The sequence below is a fragment of the Sesamum indicum genome, linkage group LG1 (genome assembly GCF_000512975.1).
Source record: "Sesamum indicum cultivar Zhongzhi No. 13 linkage group LG1, S_indicum_v1.0, whole genome shotgun sequence".
Classification (NCBI taxonomy): domain Eukaryota; kingdom Viridiplantae; phylum Streptophyta; class Magnoliopsida; order Lamiales; family Pedaliaceae; genus Sesamum; species Sesamum indicum.
Window position 1 is genome coordinate 17,758,540 of NC_026145.1, and position 21,720 is coordinate 17,780,259.

At 36.9% G+C, this 21,720-nt stretch overlaps 3 protein-coding genes across 4 annotated transcripts; 2 read left to right on the forward strand and 1 right to left on the reverse strand.

Annotated features, from left to right (window-relative positions):
- On the forward strand, positions 1,271-8,993 carry LOC105172628 (U-box domain-containing protein 33). The gene is made up of 9 exons (XM_011094151.2): positions 1,271-1,924; positions 2,748-2,869; positions 3,181-3,302; positions 4,498-4,602; positions 4,829-5,246; positions 5,470-5,607; positions 5,803-6,333; positions 6,871-7,632; positions 7,751-8,993. Exons 1-9 carry the CDS (start codon positions 1,636-1,638, stop codon positions 7,931-7,933), a joined length of 2,670 nt encoding a protein of 889 aa, XP_011092453.1. The 5' UTR covers positions 1,271-1,635; the 3' UTR covers positions 7,934-8,993.
- On the reverse strand, positions 8,730-13,365 carry LOC105172637 (2Fe-2S ferredoxin). 2 transcript variants are annotated; one of them, XM_011094161.2, is made up of 8 exons: positions 13,216-13,365; positions 12,198-12,266; positions 10,746-10,810; positions 9,982-10,049; positions 9,658-9,764; positions 9,401-9,450; positions 9,179-9,261; positions 8,730-9,104 (listed from the first exon to the last, which is right to left on the reverse strand). In XM_011094161.2, exons 2-8 carry the CDS (start codon positions 12,253-12,255, stop codon positions 8,990-8,992), a joined length of 546 nt encoding a protein of 181 aa, XP_011092463.1. In that variant the 5' UTR covers positions 12,256-12,266; positions 13,216-13,365; the 3' UTR covers positions 8,730-8,989. The 2 variants fall into 2 exon arrangements, with proteins under 2 accessions (XP_011092463.1, XP_011092468.1); XM_011094166.2 differs by having other exon boundaries at positions 12,198-12,275; positions 13,216-13,362.
- LOC105172656 (signal peptide peptidase-like 4) lies at positions 15,024-21,545 on the forward strand. The gene is made up of 14 exons (XM_011094176.2): positions 15,024-15,344; positions 16,769-16,927; positions 17,029-17,140; positions 17,515-17,634; positions 17,755-17,906; positions 18,002-18,184; positions 18,301-18,335; positions 19,608-19,770; positions 20,066-20,119; positions 20,248-20,340; positions 20,435-20,577; positions 20,877-20,947; positions 21,037-21,120; positions 21,225-21,545. The coding sequence occupies exons 1-14, from the start codon at positions 15,201-15,203 to the stop codon at positions 21,332-21,334; spliced, it is 1,623 nt and encodes a 540-aa protein (XP_011092478.1). The 5' UTR covers positions 15,024-15,200; the 3' UTR covers positions 21,335-21,545.

Below are 21,720 nucleotides of genomic sequence, written 5' to 3' on the forward strand. Positions count from 1 at the left end.
TAAATTTAAATAATGATGTGTTCGTATTAAGTCGAATTACTTAATATCAACCCATAATATTGATTATGCGAATAAAATAGAGGTGGCAACAAATAAATCATTTTTGTGCTTTATTTAATTAATGAGAGACAAATATTAATAGTTTGTAGTATGAAATGACAAAATAGACAAATATTTAAGGTCCGATTTAATAGAGGGAATCTATTGTGGGCACTGGAATAATGCTTTGTTCCACTGTGACTCTGGAATATGGACCTACAACACACCTAGTTGTTTAGTGCCTGGGATAGTTTTGACTTGTGAGTAAAATAAGTACAATAAACTTATTAGAATTTTTATTATTATCTATACCATACCATGTATTAGAATAACATATTTTTTGTGTCTTTTTCTCTTTTGTGCGTTTATATAATTTGAACTACTAAGTTACTAATTACATTATATTTTATTTTAATTAAAATATATTTTTTCCACTTGAGAAATTTTAATTGAATTTAAGAAGAAAAATGTTTAAGAAATTTTAATTTTAATTTTAACATATTTAACCCTTTATCGTTTATCTATTTTATTTTATTTGAATGATTTTATTTTACTTTTTGAAATATTAGACTTACATATGTATTAAAATAAATAAATAAAGAGATGCTCGCTTTAAAGTGGCATCAAAGTAACATTTGCATATCGATAGCATCCAAAATCATTTTTTGAGTGGATAAAAAGAAAACATGTCATCAAATTGACATATTCCCATGCTTACTTTTCAAAAGTCAGTGCAAACTCTTTTTTGGGGGGGGTTTTATTTTTAATTGCAAAATTGGTATTTTTCTCTGGTTTGCAAAATTGTATACTGACCCTTTAGAAATTTGAATCTCCCCCACCTCCAACCCCAATTTCAGATATTGCTTATTAGCCTCCCAACATTCTACATGCTAAATTTCATCACCGTGTACGATCATTGACGTGGGAATTAAAAATTTTTTATTTAAATTAAATTTAGTCGAGTTAAATCAATTATATTATAAATGTGTCATATTTATTATGTGATTGAATATATTTTTTTCAATTGTATATCAATTATATCGCAAATGTATTGTATTTGCCACTCAATTTGAGTTAAAATTACCAGTCGTTTTTAGAAAAAAAGTTTAGTCAAGAGAGAAGCTTTACGAAAATACTGCAGAATCAAGGGGTTAAATTGTTAGTCCCACAAATTTAAGGGCCAAAAGCTAATTTCCTACTCTTGATCTCATTCCAAGAGTTCTTTAATTACAGTCTCGAGAAAAAGCTCCTTGGTCTCGAAGGAAGTTCTCTATGACTGCAAGCAATCACAGAAGAGAACTAGTGTAGTTGGTTGACCTCACTCGCAATCACTCACGAAGACAAAGTCTCCATTTTCCCAACAATTTCACCTTCTTTCTTTGTTTTTTCTTCTCCCGATCAATTTCTTCTATAAAACTAGCATTAGTGTTTTGTATCCGACTAACTCCGGACAAGCAACTCCTTTTCACCAACAACCGTAGCTAACAAGCAAAATTCCAACCTGAAAAGTCTGGATTTTTCGAGCTACCACCCATCTTTTGATTTTGATCAGTGTTGAAAGATACGATTAGAGCAGAAATTTTTGGAGGTTATGTGATGGCTATGGTCGAAATTCCACAGCCCATTAGCGGATTAAGGTGCCCGGATATTGGATTGACGAATCTAAGCCTGAGAAACAGCGGCGGCATGAGGGCTGAGAAGGAAACTGTGGAGGAAGTGGAGCCCAGAACGACGTCTCCGCCTCTCAAGGAGGATATGATGTTTGTGGCGTTAGGAAAAGATGTGAAGGATAGTGAGACTGTTTTAGCTTGGGCTTTGAATAATTCAAGAGGGATGGGAATTTGTATACTTCATGTTCACCAACCTGCCCAGAAACTACCCATGAGTTAGTATTAAGCTGTAGCAGTAATTTCTTGTGTTTCTTGGCAACTTTTGTAATTTATTTTCTTTATTTGGTGATGGGATTTTGATTTTTTTTTTTTTTGAACAAACAAGAATTGAGCGATGGAGTAGGTCTTTTTAGTTGTTCAACTTTTGTTCTAAGACTGATTTGCAGTTAGTTTGTTGGGGTTCTTGATTGGCTTGATAATAATTTCTTAGTGGATTTTTGCATTGAGTAGTTTTACCTTTTGTGTTTGTTACTGATGGAGTGTCCTACTTGCTCAATGTTAATGAGTATTATGTTTTGGGTTGGTCACATCAATTTTGCTTTTGCTGGAAAGTATTTGTTCATCTCTTTCTGATCCCAATGTATCATATTAGTTTCTACCTTCATATAGGACTTTTACTTTGTCCATGTTTTGTGTGCTTTTGTTCCCCTCCTGATTATAGAACCTTTTTCTTATGTGTCTCTGTTTTTCTAAGCTAGAATGATCAGATGTAGCCTAATCATAGTCTGCTGGAATCAGCTTGTTTTACCTGCTCTGCATAGTCATTATGACTGAATCATTGTTTTGTTTCTGTGTATTGCCTTTAAAAAAAAAAAAATTTAAAAAAAAAGACAAGGTCAAGTTCTTCGTAGACCTTTTGTTTCAACGGCCAGTGTCACCCTCATAGAGAAAAGAGAACGTTTGTCTCAATTTTTTCTGGAAAATTATAATTTGGATTTGTTTTCTGAAACTTATATGTTGCATATTTCCTTTGCTAATTATCAGAAGTATTTTGTAAAGATATAATTAATGGCTTAACTTTTGCTTCTCGGTTTACAGTGGGTACTAAAGTTCCAATTAGCCTGTTGGAAGAACATCAAGTTAAAGCATATCATGAAAATGAGAGGCATGAGATGAATAAGATCCTCGGCAAGTATATTCGAATTTGTGACCAGGCAGGGGTATTGACCGTTGTCCTCAACTCCCCCACCCTCTTATACAGCTTGAGAACAGTTGACATAATTTTATTTACAACTTAAAATAATTTTATATAATGGTTTAGAATGTGACAAACAATTTTTAATTATTGATTCGCCATTTTTCTCAACTATATGTAACAGCTTCTAACGAACATTTATTTACTGCCATGTCCTCTTATTTTGTTTACTAATTATTTATTAAGTGTAATCTCCAACTTAACAGTCATCTCAAAACAGTATGCATTGCACATGCTTCTGCTTAGCTCCTTTGGTTTTGTCTTGCTCTTATTTAGGTTCAAGCAGAGAAAGTATGCATAGAAATGGACTCTATTGAGAAGGGAATAGTGCAGCTAATATCTAAGCATGGTGTCAAGTGGCTTGTCATGGGAGCGGCAGCTAATAAATTTTATTCAAGGTATATTACTAAAGTTTATGACAAATAGAAATATTCTTGAACAACAGAGTCATCTTTGATGACTATAGTTCATATTATTGTAAAGTCTATTGTATTGCTTGCGCTTTAAATACTGAGAAAGAAGGTGCCCATCATTTGAAACTGTCAATCAACCTGGATATACCCAAAATAATATGTTGAGTGAAAAATGTGGGTGCTGCACTCGAGCATGGTGCTTGGAGGTCTTTGTACAGCTGCTTGGTGGGTTATGCAGCTTTATGTTGGAAACTTGCTCCAACGAAGCAGAAACATGAGAGTCTACTATAAGAGTACTAGTCTCATACCCAAGGGCCATGTCTGGTACGAGGGAATGGGGATCAGGACAAGTCTTTCCTAAGACTAAGAGAATTGAGATTGTGGAATTGAATAGTCCAAGGATAAACTATTCCCACTAAGTGGGAAAATTCATTCCTCATTCAACCGTGAGGAAAAGTTATTCCTACTTAAGCGGAATTATTTGGTGTATCTCCACTAAAAGAAAATCCCTTCCTGCCCTAAACATTTCTCTGAAATCTTTAATTATGATCTTTATTAACTAAATATATCTATATGTTTTCTATGCATACGTACATATATATTTATCAAGAAACAATACATTTAATAGATAATATATATAGTATGTTATATTTATATAATTAATATATTGTACATAAGTATTTCTACGTATAAAAACATGGAATTGGTAAGAAAATGTTGGTGCGCACTTGTTTAACATGGTTTGTCATATTGATACCGTCCCAAATTTAACGAGATCATCTTTAACCTATTTGAATGGCCAATTTGGTATCTTTTTACCCATCTTCTAGATTATTTCACTTGTGATTGCTAAATTGAATTGGGCCATGGAAGATTCGCTATAGTTTCTGAATGCTGTTCTTTTCAAAAGGGGCAATTAGACTGCCATTAAGTTGATCTTCTTCTTTAATAATTTCTTAATATTTCTATGTTTTCTACTTTGCCCCTCATAAAACTATTAGCTCCTTTTGTATAAGCTCTTAGAATTGCTAATTTTTATTGTTATTCGTGAGCTGATGGCAGCATGTAATGTATTTTTAGCTTTGTGCTTCTTTAACATCCTTGCTTAAATTTGTCCCTGTTCTATCCACTTCATTGTGTCTGACTGTTCTTGGCTACTGTTATTATTTTCACAATGCAGAAAAATGAAGGAGCTTAAGTCTAAGAAAGCCATACATGTACGAGTAGAAGCACCTAGTTTCTGTCACATTTCATTTATATGGAGAGGAAACCTTGTACATACAAGGTATGCACTTACAGTTGCGTTATATCAAGTGGTGTTTGTTGCCCCTGTTTGATGCATCAAGGTTATCAGTTATGCAACTTCTAAATGACCAGAATAAATAAATGAAGTATGAACCAGAGCATATGATGATATCCATGTTTATCTATGCTTTTGATTTTGACTTCAATAATCTCAAACCATTCCCGCTGTATACTGATCCCTAATTCCTTGAGTCAAATCTATTTAGGGAAAGCAAATTGAATGAAATTAACCCAGAGGGAGAGTCTCTGCTGTTTCAAGCAAGTCCGAATACTGAAGCTGTTCAATCATTGAGATCACACTCAGTTGCAGAAGGGGAAAGTCAAATAAAGTTTCCAAGTTCAACACGGAATTACCGTAGGTTCAGGTCTGACAATCTCGGAATGCAACTTTTAGTACCATCCAATGTCTCTGGAGGACTATCTCCTAGGAGCAGTTTGCATCCAGAAGGAAATTCTGATTGGGACGGCCTATTCATGAAAAATTCTTCAGTAGGTTCAAACTTTTCAACATGTTCATCCAGTGAAATAAATGAGGATTCGTCCTTAGTCCCCCTCCCAAGCACCAAGATAGTTCTGCAGAATAATGAAGATCATCATCATTCATCCATGGCATCCAGTGATATAGTAAGTAAATCACTGTGACAGAAATGAAGTTTTCTCATATAAACGTGTTGCAGCTCATCATGTCCAAGAACAAACTTAAAATCTCTATGCATTTATTCTCCCTGAAACTCCTGTGAATGTGATGTAGCTATCAGGGGAAAATGCTGGAATATGTTTTTTTTTTTTTCCCAATTTCCAATATGCTGTCTGGATGATTTCCTGACTTGCTGATGGACCTGAGCAGGAAGGGAGCATGAATGATGAACTTTATGATCAGCTTGAGCACTTTGCAGTGGAAGCAGAAAGTTGCCGAAAAGAAGCATATGAGGAATCAATCAGGCGTAAGAAAGCTGAAAAGGATGTCATTGATACTATTCGCAGAGTAAACATTCCAATCTTTTTTTCCTCAAATGTGGTTAGATAATCTTGTACCATTTTCTTGAGCTGTTAATCATTGTGGATTGAACTAGCTTCCAAAATTTTTTCTCAACCTTCCGCACATTTAAAAGTGGCTAAACTTTGAGCTGATTTTTCATTATTAATTTCTTGACAGATAACTTATTGTATTATATTTTAGGCTAAAGCATCTGAAATTATGTACACTGAGGAGCTAAGACGCAGAAGAGAAATTGAAGAAGCACTGGCAAGAGGTAAGGAAGAAACTGAGAAGATGAAGCGAGACCTAGATGAAATTATGGAAAAGCTCAGAGTTGCCCAAGAACAAAAATTCTCCCTGGAGCGTCAAATTGCGGATTCTGACAAGATGGTAGAGGAGTTAGAACAGAAAATGTTTTCCGCTGTTGAACTGTTGCAAAAGTACAAGATGGAAAGAGATAAATTGCAGGTTGAGCGTGATAATGCACTTAGGACGGCTGAGGAGCTGAGGGAAAAACAAGCTGAAGAGGCGTCAAGTTCATCTGTATCTCAGTTCTTTTCAGAATTCTCCTTTCTGGAAATTGAAGAGGCAACAAGCAACTTTAGCCAAGCCCTGCAGATTGGTAAAGGGGGTTATGGAAGTATCTATAGAGGGAACCTTCGACACACCCAAGTGGCTATAAAAATGCTACATCCAGATAGCTTGCAAGGTCCTTATGAATTTCAACAGGAGGTAAGTCCAGAGCAGAATTTTCACGCACAAGTTACTAAATCATATGATCAGCTTTGCATGCAGTTCTTTGTTGCTTGTTTTTTAACTTTGACCAAAGTAATAGCCAGAAAACACCTGATATTTGATTAATTTAAGTACGCATGGTTCTTTTTCATCTCAGTTAACCTCTTTATTCCTATGCCTTCCATCCGTTTTGCTTTTGAGGGAATGAACGTAAAACACTAAATTAGCCACTGGCCACTAGCCAGTTTGGCTCCCCAGTAAAAAACGTGCATTTTAGTACTTTATTAACCTCATTTTCTTCCCCTAATGTGCTTTGTTCTAGAGTCAGTGTTAACATTAGAAATTTCTAATCAATCAGCCACATCTCTTGAAGAGAAATGCCTGTATAGTGCTTGGATAAGAAACGTTTTTGAGATCCTTCCCAAATAGCATTTTGCTCCATAGATTCAATAGAACAGGACATGCAGAAGTCATTACCTATTATTCACCTAATGGAAATAATTGCAATGTTAACTTCATAATGTTGTTTTTCAGGTCAACATCCTGAGTAAGTTGAGGCATCCATATATTGTTACCCTGATAGGAGCCTGCCCAGAAGCTTGGGCTCTCGTCTATCAGTATCTTCCCAATGGAAGCCTTGAAGACCGACTCAATTGCAAAAATAATACACCCCCTTTGTCCTGGAAAACTCGAATCCGTATTGCTGCAGAGCTATGCTCCGCTCTCATCTTTTTGCATTCTTGCCAGCCCCAGGCAATTGTCCATGGCGACCTCAAGCCTGCAAATATTCTGCTTGACGAAAACTTTGTCAGCAAGCTCAGCGATTTCGGAATATGTCGAGCACTCTCTCAAGATGAGTTTTCGAAAAATAATACGACGCTGTGTTGCCGTACTGACCCTAAAGGAACCTTCGTATACATCGACCCTGAGTTCCTCGCGACAGGAGAGCTCACGTCAAAGTCTGATGTCTATTCGTTTGGAATTATATTATTAAGACTATTAACTGGAAGACCTGCACTGGGGATAACCAAAGAAGTCCAATATGCATTAGATAAAGGGAATCTGAAAGATCTACTGGATCCAACTGCTGGGGACTGGCCTTTCGTGCAAGCAAAACAGTTGGCTTACCTAGCTATCAGCTGTGCTGACATGAATCGCAGACACCGTCCTGACCTTGCTTCTGAGGTCTGGAGGGTTCTTGAACCTATGAAAGTTTCATGTGGGGTTTCGTCCCTCCGCTTTGGTTCTGACGAGCGTTACCAGATTCCAGCCTATTTCATTTGTCCAATCTTCCAGGTTGGTACTTTTTTTGGTTTTCTACTTTATTTGACTGCTTTAACAATGAATCCTGAAATCATTCCAATAGAAATTCTTTGCTTTTTCATCACCATAAATTCGCCACCATTTGATGCAGGAAATCATGCAAGATCCCGTGGTTGCAGCTGACGGGTTTACTTATGAGTCAGAAGCTCTCAAGGGATGGCTCGAGAGTGGTCATGATACTTCACCTATGACCAACCTTCAGCTTCCACACCGTGATCTTGTGCCAAACCATGCTCTTAGATCTGCAATACAGGAGTGGCTGCAACAAGCTTGAAACTACTTGCGCCCTCCACTACTTGTCTATACGCTTTACTTTTCTTACATATTTGTACAGGTCACATTATAGGCATATATACACATGATATGCTGTGTGGTACACTACAATAGCTTATAGCTTTTGACTGGAGTTCTCTTTCTTCCGGTTTTCATTTTGTATTGTTATGAGGAATTCATGAGAATTGACTTACAAAGGGTTCTATTCTATCTTAAAGACTTGAACAAGTTTCCAGTGGCTGAAAACTTTTACCGCAACACATGATGCCAAGAATGCCAGAGATTACATGGCTATGGCTTATCTCGGCCCTGTTCCAGTGTGGCTGCAGGGCGTTGGAGGGGTTGACAGCAGGCAGACCCTCCTGAAGTACTCATTTCTTAAAATTTTCCTGTTACATGTTGAGATGTGAGCTAAGTTTTGTACATATTCTGCACAAGCTTATGTCGGTGATTCTATATATTTCTTGAGAACAGATATCCGGGCTGTGAACTTAAGGGAACCCCTTTACCTTTTTCTTTTGTGGGGGGATTTAGTATTATGTACCAAGAAGACTGAGAGTTTAGCTCAGTATACTGTTTTTTTGGTAAACTGTAACTCATCTTTATCAGACACAGGGATTTAAAGACGTAAATTCTACATGATCTCCGTACGCCAAGTCAGCAATATTATGTCCAAAAATTTAATAAAATAATAGAAAAGGGAAAGGCTACAAGGATTTTAGAAGCACTCCCTTCCAAACTCACTTTCTCCTTTGAGAAAAATGAGTACTCGAAAATCAAATTATATGCTCTACCAAAATAGATTTATCTTGTGTACCAGAACTGAAGTTCATTTTATGACTCAAATACAGGGTAAGGTTAATTTGCAATATAACAAAAATAAACGGTGAAGAGAAGAACGATAAACTCATGGATGGTGAGATAATTATCAGTAAGTCGTAATTAAGGGTTCAGTAACCCTTAACCTCCCAAGCTAGGATCCATCGCAAAAATGCATGCCTCCTATAGGCCACGATCTACAAGGCTTCTTTTCATCTTCTATCTGCATGAATGATTTTTAGTGAGGCTTAGGCTTAAACCCATCAACGGCAAAATTCCGTGTTGCGGCAGGAATTGCTAAACGAAGTCCATCAAGTTCAGGTTTCGCAATTATTTGACAACCCAGACGAGACCTGCAGAAAATGTTCGCGTAATGAACAACTAGAAAGACAAAAACAATGGGTTGATGTCATGGCAAGAGACCTACGTTTCTGTGAGGCCAAAAGCAAGATCTAACATATCATTTTCCTCATCTGTCGGATCTGGTAATTTGTTATACTGGTCCACATCCTGCCAAAAAGCATCAAAACAATGTGAATTGAAACTTTCATATCCATTTTCCAGTGGTCATCTAACACTATACAACGGAGGGGAGAGTGAAGCAGTGAAATCTATTTGTGAAGTACTGTTCAAGCTCATGATCACTCACCATCACAATAACATGACAAGTGGAACAAGCAAGTGACCCTTCACATGCTCCTGCAATAAATTCACAGGATTTAGCAGGCTGTATGGCGATAACTACCCATGAAATCGCTGGGATTACTGAACTTGAGAAATCTTCTTGAATGAAGATGTTATATAATACTTATGTCAAAATACAGTCACCGAATAGTGTTAGTATGAGATCAAGCAGCTAATTCTAAATCATAGCATAAGCAGAGCAGCTCATTCTAGTAAGTTCACCTTCAAGATCTATGTCATTTTCATGTGCAGCTTCTAACATTGACATTCCAACTGGGACCTTGATATGGGTCTCTTCTCCATCCTTTTCAACAAATGTCACATTTATTCTGCAAAGTCCAAATGAATAGACCATATGTAAGCTTACATACTTAAGACAACCTTCAACACGACATGCCTGCTCAATATACTAGGTTTTATAAATCACGCGCAACAAGTGAAAGAGTCCCAAATCAAATGCTTTTGTCAACCACTGATCAAGATTCAACTTTTGCACTGAAGGGCAAAGAAAAGAGTGGGAGAAAATAATGTATACAAAAGACTTACTTTTCCTTTTCTTCATTTCCATCCTCTGATTCCAGTTTAGCTGTTGTACTGCTAAATAATTCATGTCTCTGAATACACACACAGAGAAAGTAGGTTTAAATTTGACATGAAAGGGTAAAAATAATGAAAGTAAGTTCACACAGTCAAATCCTCCAGACACAACAAAAGAACTTATATGCCTCGGCAGGTGAAATCCAGTACAAAAGCCAATTCCAGTTGATCTTTTTATCTTAGCACACAAGAAAAAACCAGAAAGCTTAAAGACTCACTAATTCTTCTTGGTCTTTTACCATAATTATTTTATTTATATTTTGAACTTAGGTATCCTAAAGCTTTAATAATAGATTCCCACTTTACTTAAAGTCTTTGACAACACTGGTTCTCTGTAGTGATCTTGGATAGACAGAATACCCACTTCTTCAAACCACATCTCTAAAACAGTATTGCTTGACGCTTTCACACAGTGCAGGTGCTTAATTTATAATATTAACCATGCAGAAAAAATTAAGAATGAGAACTGAAGGCTTCATGCCCCTAGATACTCCTTTTCCGCTCACTTGAAGAAAGACAGACTTGATCATGACCTTTAAAATTTACTGATTCAATATATGCACAAGTCCAGTTAGGAAACAACACATAATTTAGACTGACTTTTATTATTATCAATTGCCAGCATGCAAGTACTAAAGGGCAACTCCAAACATTTCAGATCAATGCTGTAAATGAAAACCTTAAACTTCTGTTGAAGGTACAAATGTACTAACCAGGACTTGCAAATATTGATTATGAACCACGGGTAAGTATGAAGTCCTCGGTGTAAGAGTCGGAGCTGCAATCGAGCAAACAACAATTTATAAGAAAAAAATGGATGAACAAAATTTAAATTTGCTAGTGTATCAGGGAAAGCTTCAATTCTTGAAGAAAATACTGTCAGCAAGAGTTCCAGGCCTATTAGACATTTGCAACACTACGCGAAACCTAAGGTCAAGTGGCAGTCCACGATTTCTGACAAAATGCACAAATGACCCTGATTGTCAACCAATGTTTTAAAACCCAACTCGGACCGCCCGAACCGCTGACCGGCTACAAAATGGGTCGGACGAAAGGCAAAAACCGTGTTATTTTGAGAGTACCGGCCGACCCGGCGGTCCGACGGCCAAACCGGTAGACTGGTCCCGGGTCATGCGAACCGGCCGAGCTTTGGCCTGTTTAAAAAACATGCTTAAATCCTAATTTTCTTCCCCTTTCTTTTTATGATTTGGATAATTAAAATAATTAGTGTATTAAGTCTTTAGTGTTGGACGCTTATTAGCTTTTTAATATTTTGGAACTTGTATGTTGGGTGTGGCTTGACTTTTATTATTTGAATTTCTTGTATTCTTATGCTACATTTGTTGTATTAGGCTATTACATATCTATTTTATGTTACTTAATATAAGCATATATTATTGAAAATATTAATCGCAAAGAGGAAAATATTTAAAAGACAAACTTTTTAAGTATATTTATATTATTTAATTATTAAAGTTATTTTTTATTTATTTTTATAATTATTTATTACATATATATGATGACATCGGTTGGACCATGGTTGGACCAACGGTTGAACCAGTGACCCATAACCCACTGAATTTCCAGTTTGATGACCGGTCCGAGTTTTAAAACACTGCTGTCAACTGTATGTTTTCTTTCCCTTCTCTCTCATAGGAATCCTAGAGTTTTTCATTTTATTCCAAGGTCCCAAAACAGTGCATCAGGTAACTACGGAGATGTTATATGTCACTGACATTTCTACAAAGCAAAGTTGCGACTTGGTTCAATAAGGAACATGCGAATGGAGTATTCAGACAGGTCCACAATGGACCAAGTCGAAATTGAGGGTTAGATGGAAAATGAGATGAGAGAAACAGAGCTTTTTTCTTTTTCTTCTCTCTCTCTCTCTCCTCTTTCTCTGTACTTAACTAAACAGTCTCAAAGAATTAATCCTTGTGAGAGTGAAGGCATGATACAACAGGGAGATCCTTATAAGTACCCTTGTAGAGTTGCACCCTCTCTCAAACAAATTCAATATAAGTGCGTACAAAGCAGCTCTGTATCTGCCTCTTTCTGAGTAATCAGCTGATATCCCACCAATTGTTCTTCCTCATAAGGTCTTCTACTTAGAAATCTTATACAGCAGTATACCAAAATTGAAACAAAGAGGTAATAGAACATACCTTGTACCAGACTTTTGATTGTATGGGCTCCCATCCGATAAAACCTAGAAAAGAACATAATCCTTCAACCTGTGAAGCCTCCATGTGGAAAAAACAGGGATCAATGAACAATGTGAAGAACCAGCCATGCTGATTATACATTTACCTGTTCAAACTAAAGCCAAAATATTTTCAAGCCGAATACAAAATTTATCACATTGTGCAAACTCAGCTACCGACTATCAAACTTCACTCAACTAAAGAACTTGCCCTCCCAAATGAATACAGACATAAAATTTAATGGAGAGGGTACATACTGTCGAATGCCTGATCCCTAGGGTTTTGTTTCCTATCTCTCTTTCAGTTTAACTGGAAATTTGTTGCTTCCATTAGCATATGTAGAGAAGGAAAAACTTACTTGTGGACTTCAGGTCAATTTCACACACATTCACCATCCAATTCTTACTATCTATCTGGCAAGGGTCTTTCGTAATCTAATGGGAGTTACATATTGGGGGAGTGGAGAATTATGTAGCTACTGAAAATCCAAAGAAGGGTTCCAACGCTTCAGCTCGATATGTGAAGGACAACTATTCCAGCAGCTAATAAAACTTTTTCTCTATTAGTAGAGTGGATTCTATTTTCAACTGAATTCTTACTTCCTGTCCACTCAAAGTTAATAACAATAAAGATCTTCCCAGAGCCAAGATGATAACTTTCAAGACATATTCTTGCAAACCATAATAGAAGCAAATATTGCAACAATGTCCAGAAGACAACTCCCTCGTAGCAGCTAATAGTTTCACAAAAACAGAAAAAAAAAAAAAAAAAAAAAAGGAAGGAAAACAAAGAAACCAACAAAAAAGAAAATCGAAGCTTTATTCTAAACGTTGGCTGCTATCGTCCCTATCGTACTGATCGCGTTACGAATTCTTCGCGAAAATGCGCAGCATACGAAAACCACCGACTAAGAGACAAAACCTGCGGCTAACACCAAAAACAATAGGAAATAAATTCAGAAAAGCAGAAAAAAGTATACCTGGACTCGCCGGAGCCGAAGCTGACGGAGAGGTATTTCCGACGTGAGAACGGCGTCGTTTCTACGCAGACTTGAGGCTCGAGCGAGAGCCGAGAGGTCGAGCTAGCTGAAAGAGGCAACCGAACGGCGTCGCTTGAACATGAGAAGCAGAACCGCCATGCTTCTATGTGCGGAATGGGCTAGAAAGTAAATGGGCCAAATCCACACATCTCTTGGGCCCTTTATTATCTAGCCCATGTCCAAACAGAGGCCCATTGGACATCTCTTTGGAGAATTGTTATTGAGCCCAAGACCAAAACACATGCCTTTGGGCTGAGCTTTTCAAAGGCAGCCCATTGTCAATTCAAGCAATTTAATCTATTTGACGGTAAAATCATCCACAAAAAGAAAAGGAAATAAAATGAGAAATAAATAGAACTGGATTGGAGCAAGCAGAAAAAAGGACAGTTGACTTTATTGAATCACGGACCAATCATATCGAAGGTACATGCTTGGCGCAGATGAAGTTCCCGCATTGGATGAGAACTCCTAGCGGTACCTGAATCTGAGCACGTAAATCGAAATAGTTTAATGCGCCGTCTTATCAGTACGGCCAAAATACGGATATAATTTAATGCGCCGTCTTATCTGTACGGACAAAATACGGAAATAAATTACTGGCCCAACCGGTTGTCGGTACGCTGTGTTGCCGGGCCACGCGCTTGGCCTTTTCCCCCCACTACAGGCGGCGCGTTTGGGAGCCGCCGGAGCTCTCTCTTCTTTATAGTTTGGATAATGAAAATCATGTCGTTGTCCCATTGGTCGCAGTTTTTTACCAAATAAAATATTTTGATAATTGCTTGCACTATTACTATTAATAGTCTATGTTTCTCAAAAGAGAATAAAAATAAAAAAAATGAATAATAATTATTATTTAAGAAATAAATCCAACAACACAATCCCATTCAAAATGTAAAATAAAAAAATAGACAATTTATTTATTATTATGATTTTTTTAAGATAAGATATTCAACAAATAAATCATCGTTAAAATCACACTAAAAAGATCCCCGACGATAACACTTTGATGTTAAATTTGGATACGTTATGTTAAGAAAAATATTAAAGATCGGAAGGATGCTAAGATAACAGAATTTGTCGCCCTGAAGCATTGAAAACAACTATTTATGAGTGTTTACAATTCAACACGATTACGTACGCAAAATAATTAGATAATCATAGTGGGTCTATACATATTAGGATTTATGAGGTATTGGGGCAAGGTTGTGAAAATCCTAGGGTTACATTTGGATTGGCACAATAATTTGGAGAAATAATTCCAAAAGACTCAGTTTAAAAAATAAAATAAAATTCATCAATACTCAAGAAAATATAATTTAAAATTAGAATTGACCCAAAATTACAAATAAAAATTTGTATTATGTATTTGTAATTAAATGGTTTTATATATAAAGTTAAAATATTAGAAAAAACGAATTTAATAATTAATTGCTAGTCAGTATATTTATAAAAAAATAAAAACTTTTTGGGAAAATGTTATCGTTAGTTTGTCTTGTATATATAATGACAATGTTATTTTGGAATGTACTCAAAAATAGACTTCAATGGAATATTTGGACAAAACCCCTCTTGTTGTGGTTTGATGCACGCGCCGCTTCCGAGAGGGCGGAAGGCTAATAGAGCGGTAAGGTTGAAAACCAGTTCAACAGTAAAAACACGGTGGTGTTGTTGGACAACGTTGAAAAAGTGAAAAAAAAGGAAAAAGAAAAGCCAAACAGTCCCTAGGAATTTTCCTCCTCCCTCTTTCTTACATCTTTCGTACATATCTCAATTCCTCTGCTTTTGGTCACCCAGTTCCCATCTCAAAAATAATATTCATTCATTCATTCAAGAAAAACAAAAACCATTTGACCCTTTGCTTTGATCTTCAAGCAGACAAAGTCCCAGACTTTTACTTTTTCTTTTTCTTTTTTTTTTTTGAGTTGATGGAGTTGAAGAACAGAGCTCTTTACTGTTTTTCCTGTGCAGTTGCTGTGTTGTTGTGCAGCTCTGTGGTGTTTGCAGGTGATATAGTTCACCAAGATGATATTGCTCCGAAGAGGCCTGGTTGTGACAATAATTTTGTGCTGGTAAAAATCACTTTTTTTTTTTTTTTTTCTGTTTATAATCCTTTTCCCAGATTTTTATGTTGAATATTGGGCATTTATGTGTGTTTTCCCCCCTTTCTCTGTGTGTATTTCCCCCTTTATGTGAAGATAGTCATTTTGGGTTTTTCTATTTTTGAACACTTTCTTTGGCGGTTGACTGTTAAGTCTTGATTTGGCGCTAATAAAGCAACAGTGTTTATTTTGCTTCTGTTGTTTGTTTATTTTGCAAGGTTGTATTTGGGGAGGGTTTTGTTACCTGGTGGCATTTGTGTTCCTTGTTTTCTGTATCTTTCATTACCTTTTAGGTCTCTGATGATGTATTAGGAGGTGCTTTTAAGTATTAGTTTTGCAGTAATCATGAATTTTGACTTTTGGGCTTTTCTGTATGATCTGTTAAGTGGCACTATAGCTGGAGGAAAGTTGATACTTTTATGCTTGGTTTTCTTGTTTTCTGCTTCCATCGGAGTCTTGGTTCTTGTCTAATTTTGTCCCTTTCGTGAGTTATCTCATATTGTGATTGGATTATTAATGGCGTCTTGAATTTCATGCTTGTCCGGATTTGGAATTAGTTTAGAATAGGAAATGAAATTTAAATCAGTTTCCTCTTTTGGTGGATTGGGAATTCAATAAGGAAAAGGCATTTGGATTTTGGTTGGTTTTTGATAATGTCCTCTGTGCATCTCGTATTTCCTTGACGAGAGCTTTGCATGAATTTTCAAGATGACTAGGATATTTGGACTGAGCTGTTATGCATCTCAGTCTCTGAAAAAGAAGTTTCTTGTGTTGTAAGGCCTGCCAGCTTTGAGTTGCCTGTAGGTCGGTTTCCCTTTTGATCTGTGTAACCGGTGGGTGTAATAGAGGATAGGAGTTCCTGTAAAAGGATGTGTCCTTGTGCATGTGTGAGAGAGAGAGAGGTGAACTGTCTTTTTACAGGAAGTCCTCCTTCTGAAACAGCACAAGTTCAGTTAATTATTTCCTCATTTAGATTTGCTTCTTAGTCTACTTTTATCGAGCTGGTTCATTGCATATGAAGGAAAAAGTATCTACACCAATTGCAGTTTTTGTTATTACTTGATCCCTTAACTTTACCTGGATAATGATTCCTCAAGAAGGTCTCTTCTTTAGGCCATATCCTGGAAAAGTATTAACTAACTTTTCAAGCAGGAGGAAGATGTGCTTTAAACTGCGTGATTAATACGGATGAACTATTCAACTGATATCATGACATGTAATCAGTTGGTGCTTAGGCATCTAGTGATAATATTGGAGGTTCAATCCCGTGTTGGAATTCCCTCTTCAAAACTCCGCCCCTTTTTCTCTGATTGGTAGATTTATGCATGTCATGTGATTTAATCAAAATCTTTCAACTTCACACGCGATCACTATAATTTGTTGTTGTTCTAAAGGTTAAAGTACCTGTTTGGGTGGATGGTAAAGAAATAATGGAGTTTGTGGGTGTTGGTGCACGATTTGGCCCTACCTTGGAATCTAAAGAGAAGCGTGCCAACCAAACTAAAGTTGCTCTTGCCGACCCGCCTGATTGTTGCAGTAAACCAAGAAATAAGGTTTGTCTCTTCTATACTGATTTTGCATATACTATCATAATTATGTGTCTAGTTGTCATTTATATTTTTACTCAGTATTCAGCTTTTTTCCTGTTCTGTAGCTGACAGGCGAGGTTATCTTGGTGCAACGGGGCAATTGCAGTTTCGTAACAAAAGGAAATGTTGCTGAAGCTGCTGGTGCTTCAGCTTTACTTATCATAAACAACCAGACAGGTTTCTGTTAAATCATTATTCTTCTTTGTGGTTCTTTATACTTGGGTTGCATGGCAAGTCATTCTAGAGCATAGTTTAGTACTGTTGTTGTGTTATAAACTTTATCCAAGCACACGAATCATTAAGTTGCATATGCTGTATTCTTATGTTCTGATATGTAGTTTTCTTCAGTTTCTTATGCAAGGGTTTTGTAAAAGCAATCACTTTTCTTGCATTTTGAACCCATTATACAGCTAAAAATAATTGCAAAAGGACCCAACTGTAGACACCATTTTTATCTTGACATCAACAAAATATCAATATATTTAATTTCAAATGTTTCTCTCGCCACTGCTGATTTTGACACTGTTCACCATGATGGGCTAATTCTTCAGAACTCTTCAAGATGGTGTGTGAAGCAAATGAAACTGATGTCAATATTCACATACCTGTTGTCATGCTCCCACAAGATGCTGGCGCAAGCTTGAAGCAACTTATGACGAACAGTTCACATGGTAAGCTTTGGCTGCCCTGCATGCTCAAATCATAACAAGAAATAGGCATATTTACTGTCGCAGATTTCTGTTTATGGAGTTATGTCCTTGTGTTATTCACGCTATTGTCCTTATCTTCAGTTTCCATTCAGATGTACTCTCCCCGGCGCCCACAGGTTGATGTGGCTGAAGTGTTCTTATGGCTGATGGCCGTTGGTACCATTTTATGCGCAGCTTATTGGTCTGCATGGAGTGCCAGAGAAGCAGCTATAGAACAGGACAAGCTCTTGAAGGTAACACATATTCATCCTCTAAGAAATCTATTGCTGTTTGATAAATTAAAGGCAAAATCGTGTTTCATAACATGCATATGATTTTATCCATTCAGGATGGTTCTGATGAATACCTCAGCAAGGATAACTATTCTTCCAGCGGTGTTGTGGATATCAACACTACCTCCGCAATTTTCTTTGTTGTGATTGCATCCTGCTTCTTGGTTCTGCTGTACAAGTTGATGTCTTACTGGTTCATTGAGATTCTAGTGGTTGTGTTTTGCATTGGCGGGGTGGAGGTATGATAATCGGTCCTGCCATACAAATTCTCTGCTGCATATCTGTCAATATTAGAAGTTGCATAAAATCTTTAAGTTTATGCAGTGCTGATTATTTTGTCTTGTTGTGCTTACAGGGTTTGCAAACTTGTCTAGTGGCTCTCTTATCTTGGTATGTACTCTGTTGAAGACGCGATGCCCCTCTTCTTTCTATAATTTCTATTTTAGATAGTAATAAATAGACAGATAGTTAGAGAGACGGACAATTCTTATCTCAGGAAACGAAAAAAGCTCACTTAACCTTTTTTTCCTTCCTATCTAAGTAGATTGTGTTATTTTGCCGAAAGTATTTTTAAGATTTCTTGATAAGTGAAGAGAGAAACAAAAGACCAACATTTACGTGGTTCGGTCATATAACCTACGTCCACGTGACAAATGCCCAAAGGGCTAAATCATATTATTTCTCTCTTAATTTGATGATATAACCTCTACCTATTTATATAGGTGAATTACATATGTGTATAACATAAAAATAAGGAAATATCTCCAAAATCAAATCATACAGATATCACAACAATCACTAAGATTTTATTGTGATTTTACAATTATTTTGGAGAATCAATTCATGATTCTCAACACTCCCCTCAAGTTGGACATGCAGATCTTGATTGTAATGTTTAACTTGGACAAGAGAAGTCAAAACTTTTCTTTTAGTGTGACGCCATGGGAGGTCACGAAGGTCAAAGCGTCGCCATGCCATGCATACACATCCATAGTAGTATAAATAGAGACATCATGTCAGACAGCCAGTTTTAGGTGCAAAACACCATGGACTTGGCCTATAGAAGTAAGGTCGATCACGCAAAAGAGACAGACAGACAAACAGACACACAGATTAGGTGTAGAACGCAAAAGGGACTCAGTCCATCAGAAGTAGAAAGGTCGGCTAGAGAATGAGACCGACAGACAAACAGTTTAGGTGTAGAATACCCACAGTAAAGGCTTGGTGGAGCTAGTGTTGCCTGCATAGCACAAGCAGTTTTGGCGCAGCAGTTAGGGTTTCAACGGCGGTACGCCAGGGTTTCAACAGGCCTTTTTTTTTTTTAACCTGCTATGATACCATGTCAGATTTCTTGATAAGTGAAGAGAGAAACAGAAGACCGACATCTCCGTGGTTCGGTCATATGACGTACGTCCACGAGACAAATGCCCAATGGGCTAAATCATATTATTCTCTCTTAGTTGGATGATATAACCTCTACCTATTTATATAGGTGAATTACATATGTGTATAACATAAAAATAAGGAAATATCTCCAAAATCAAATCATATAGATATCACAAAAATCACTAAAATTTTGTTATGTTTCTTTTGTAATTTTACAATTATTTGGAGAATCAATTCATGACTCTCAACAGTGTTAACTTGTAGTTTTCAATATAGTTTCAGATGGTTCGAACACGCTGCAGAGTCATTTATTAAGGTGCCGTTTGTAGGAGCTGTATCATACCTGACGCTCTTTGTTTCTCCGTTCTGCATAGCGTTTGCTGTTTTATGGGCAGTTTTTCGCAGTGTCAACTTTGCTTGGATCGGTCAAGATATACTTGTAAGAATGAATTTCTTGTTTCATCTAGCTTCTTTCTTTCAAGTGAATTACCATATGCAATCGTGTAAAGATGTTCAGGATTAAATAAATTTCATGTGCTATTATCAGTGATATGGAGTAAATGCTGTCTTCTAATATCTTTTAATTTGCTCAAACAGTAGCATCACAGTTACCGTACGATGTTTAATTGAATGCCAATGGCAATTAATTGAATAAGTTCGACTCATATTCAATACTGATATAGATTTATATTCAGGGATGTGTTGAAGCCTTACTCGGTTTTCATCTGTAACAGGGCATTGCACTGATAATCACTGTTCTCCAGATTGTACGAGTTCCCAATCTGAAGGTTGTTCTTGAGGCTTATAACTGTGTCATAATCTCAAAAATGCTTTAGGAACGCCTGTGGTTTATTTTGGTTTAAAACCACAAATGCTAGAAATGTTGACATGATCTCAAATTTTCCTCGACGCTCAGGTGGGAACAGTGCTACTAAGTTGTGCATTCTTGTACGATATTTTTTGGGTCTTCGTCTCCAAATGGTGGTTCCATAAGAGCGTGATGATAGTGGTGAGTACTTGTTTGTATCTTGAAACAGAGTAACAGGGGTTGTTGATTTTTCTTTATGCTGCCTTATAAACATGTTAGTCCCTATCTCCTGTAGGTCGCTCGTGGTGACGGAAGTGGAGAAGATGGCATTCCGATGCTATTGAAAATCCCTCGGATGTTTGATCCTTGGGGTGGATACAGCATCATTGGGTTTGGCGATATCATCTTGCCAGGACTTCTAGTAGCATTTTCCCTAAGGTTTGAGTTGACTGCTATCCAAAACTAGTCTAGTTTTTCATTCTGTAAATCAGTTAACTGTTAACTGAATCTAAATTTAACGTCTCCTTGCTCTTATGTAATCCTGCCAACAGTCTTCTCCTTACTTTTACCTTCCGCTGCCTTGCTTTGAAGGCGTTATGTGTCCTACTATAGCCTCTTTCAAGTTTGTTTTCATGCTTGTATATAAACACACTGTTAAGTGGTAGGATGTCTACATACTTCAGCACTTGCTTGACAACAGGAGCAAACTATACCGATATTTTCTTGTATCATTGAAGGTACGATTGGCTGTCCAAGAAACGGCTAAAAGAGGGATATTTTCTATGGGCTATGCTTGCTTATGGTTTAGGTATGGTTTAACTGGCTTAGTAGTAGTAGTATCTATTACTGCACATATGCTAAGACTGACAATTAGTACTTGCGTCTTTTGGGCCACAGGTCTTCTGATTACGTATGTGGCTCTGAACTTGATGGATGGACATGGCCAGCCAGCTTTGCTCTACATTGTCCCCTTTACACTAGGTAAACCCACGGTTTGAGGTTTAGAAACAAGAATACATTGATTCTACTTTTGGTATCACTACAAAACTATTTAGTCCCAAAATCTCATGTTTGTCTCCATTCAGGCACCTTGATAACGTTGGGAAAGAAGAGAGGCGATCTAAAGCATCTGTGGACTCGAGGGGAGCCGGATCGACCTTGTCCTCATGTCCAACTCCAGCAGGACGACCAATGACAGGTCCACTCTAATGTACTTTAATTTCTTACACGGGTAGGGCACAATTTCCTCGGACATTACTACGTATGTAAAGTAGAAGAAAATACACACTGAGAACGTAGCTTTGCAGAATGTCTAGCTTGGTCTCTAACTTCTTGATACAGTCTGTCTGGTTTGTAACTTGAGAAAGAGCCACTTGAGATTTGTTAACTTCAGTTTTCTGTTGCAATGTTCTTGTTGATTATACTATATTACCTAAAAATTTTACTTACGGAGTTCAAAGCCCAATGTGATATTCAAAATTTAATCCAATATAGTAAAACTCACATGTGGATGGGCAATTCCTAAATCTATGCATACATATGTTATAAAATACAGTTTTTGTCAGAGTCTGAAACTAAATT

What these genes read in the sequence shown, in the direction of transcription:
- LOC105172628 (XM_011094151.2), top strand. Translation starts at nt 1,636, where the DNA reads ATGGCTATGGTCGAAATTCCACAGCCCATTAGCGGATTAAGGTGCCCG. An exon ending in CCATGGCATCCAGTGATATA is followed by an intron (nt 5,247 to 5,469) that starts GTAAGTAAATCA and finishes GGACCTGAGCAG; the next exon opens with GAAGGGAGCATGAATGATGA. An exon ending in TCATTGATACTATTCGCAGA is followed by an intron (nt 5,608 to 5,802) that starts GTAAACATTCCA and finishes ATTATATTTTAG; the next exon opens with GCTAAAGCATCTGAAATTAT.
- LOC105172637 (XM_011094161.2), bottom strand. Translation starts at nt 12,255, where the DNA reads ATGTTCTTTTCTAGGTTTTATCGGATGGGAGCCCATACAATCAAAAGT. An exon ending in AAATGACATAGATCTTGAAG is followed by an intron (nt 9,451 to 9,657) that starts GTGAACTTACTA and finishes AATTTATTGCAG; the next exon opens with GAGCATGTGAAGGGTCACTT. An exon ending in GCTTTTGGCCTCACAGAAAC is followed by an intron (nt 9,105 to 9,178) that starts GTAGGTCTCTTG and finishes CATTTTCTGCAG; the next exon opens with GTCTCGTCTGGGTTGTCAAA.
- LOC105172656 (XM_011094176.2), top strand. Translation starts at nt 15,201, where the DNA reads ATGGAGTTGAAGAACAGAGCTCTTTACTGTTTTTCCTGTGCAGTTGCT. An exon ending in TATGCTTGCTTATGGTTTAG is followed by an intron (nt 20,948 to 21,036) that starts GTATGGTTTAAC and finishes TTTGGGCCACAG; the next exon opens with GTCTTCTGATTACGTATGTG. An exon ending in CATTGTCCCCTTTACACTAG is followed by an intron (nt 21,121 to 21,224) that starts GTAAACCCACGG and finishes GTCTCCATTCAG; the next exon opens with GCACCTTGATAACGTTGGGA.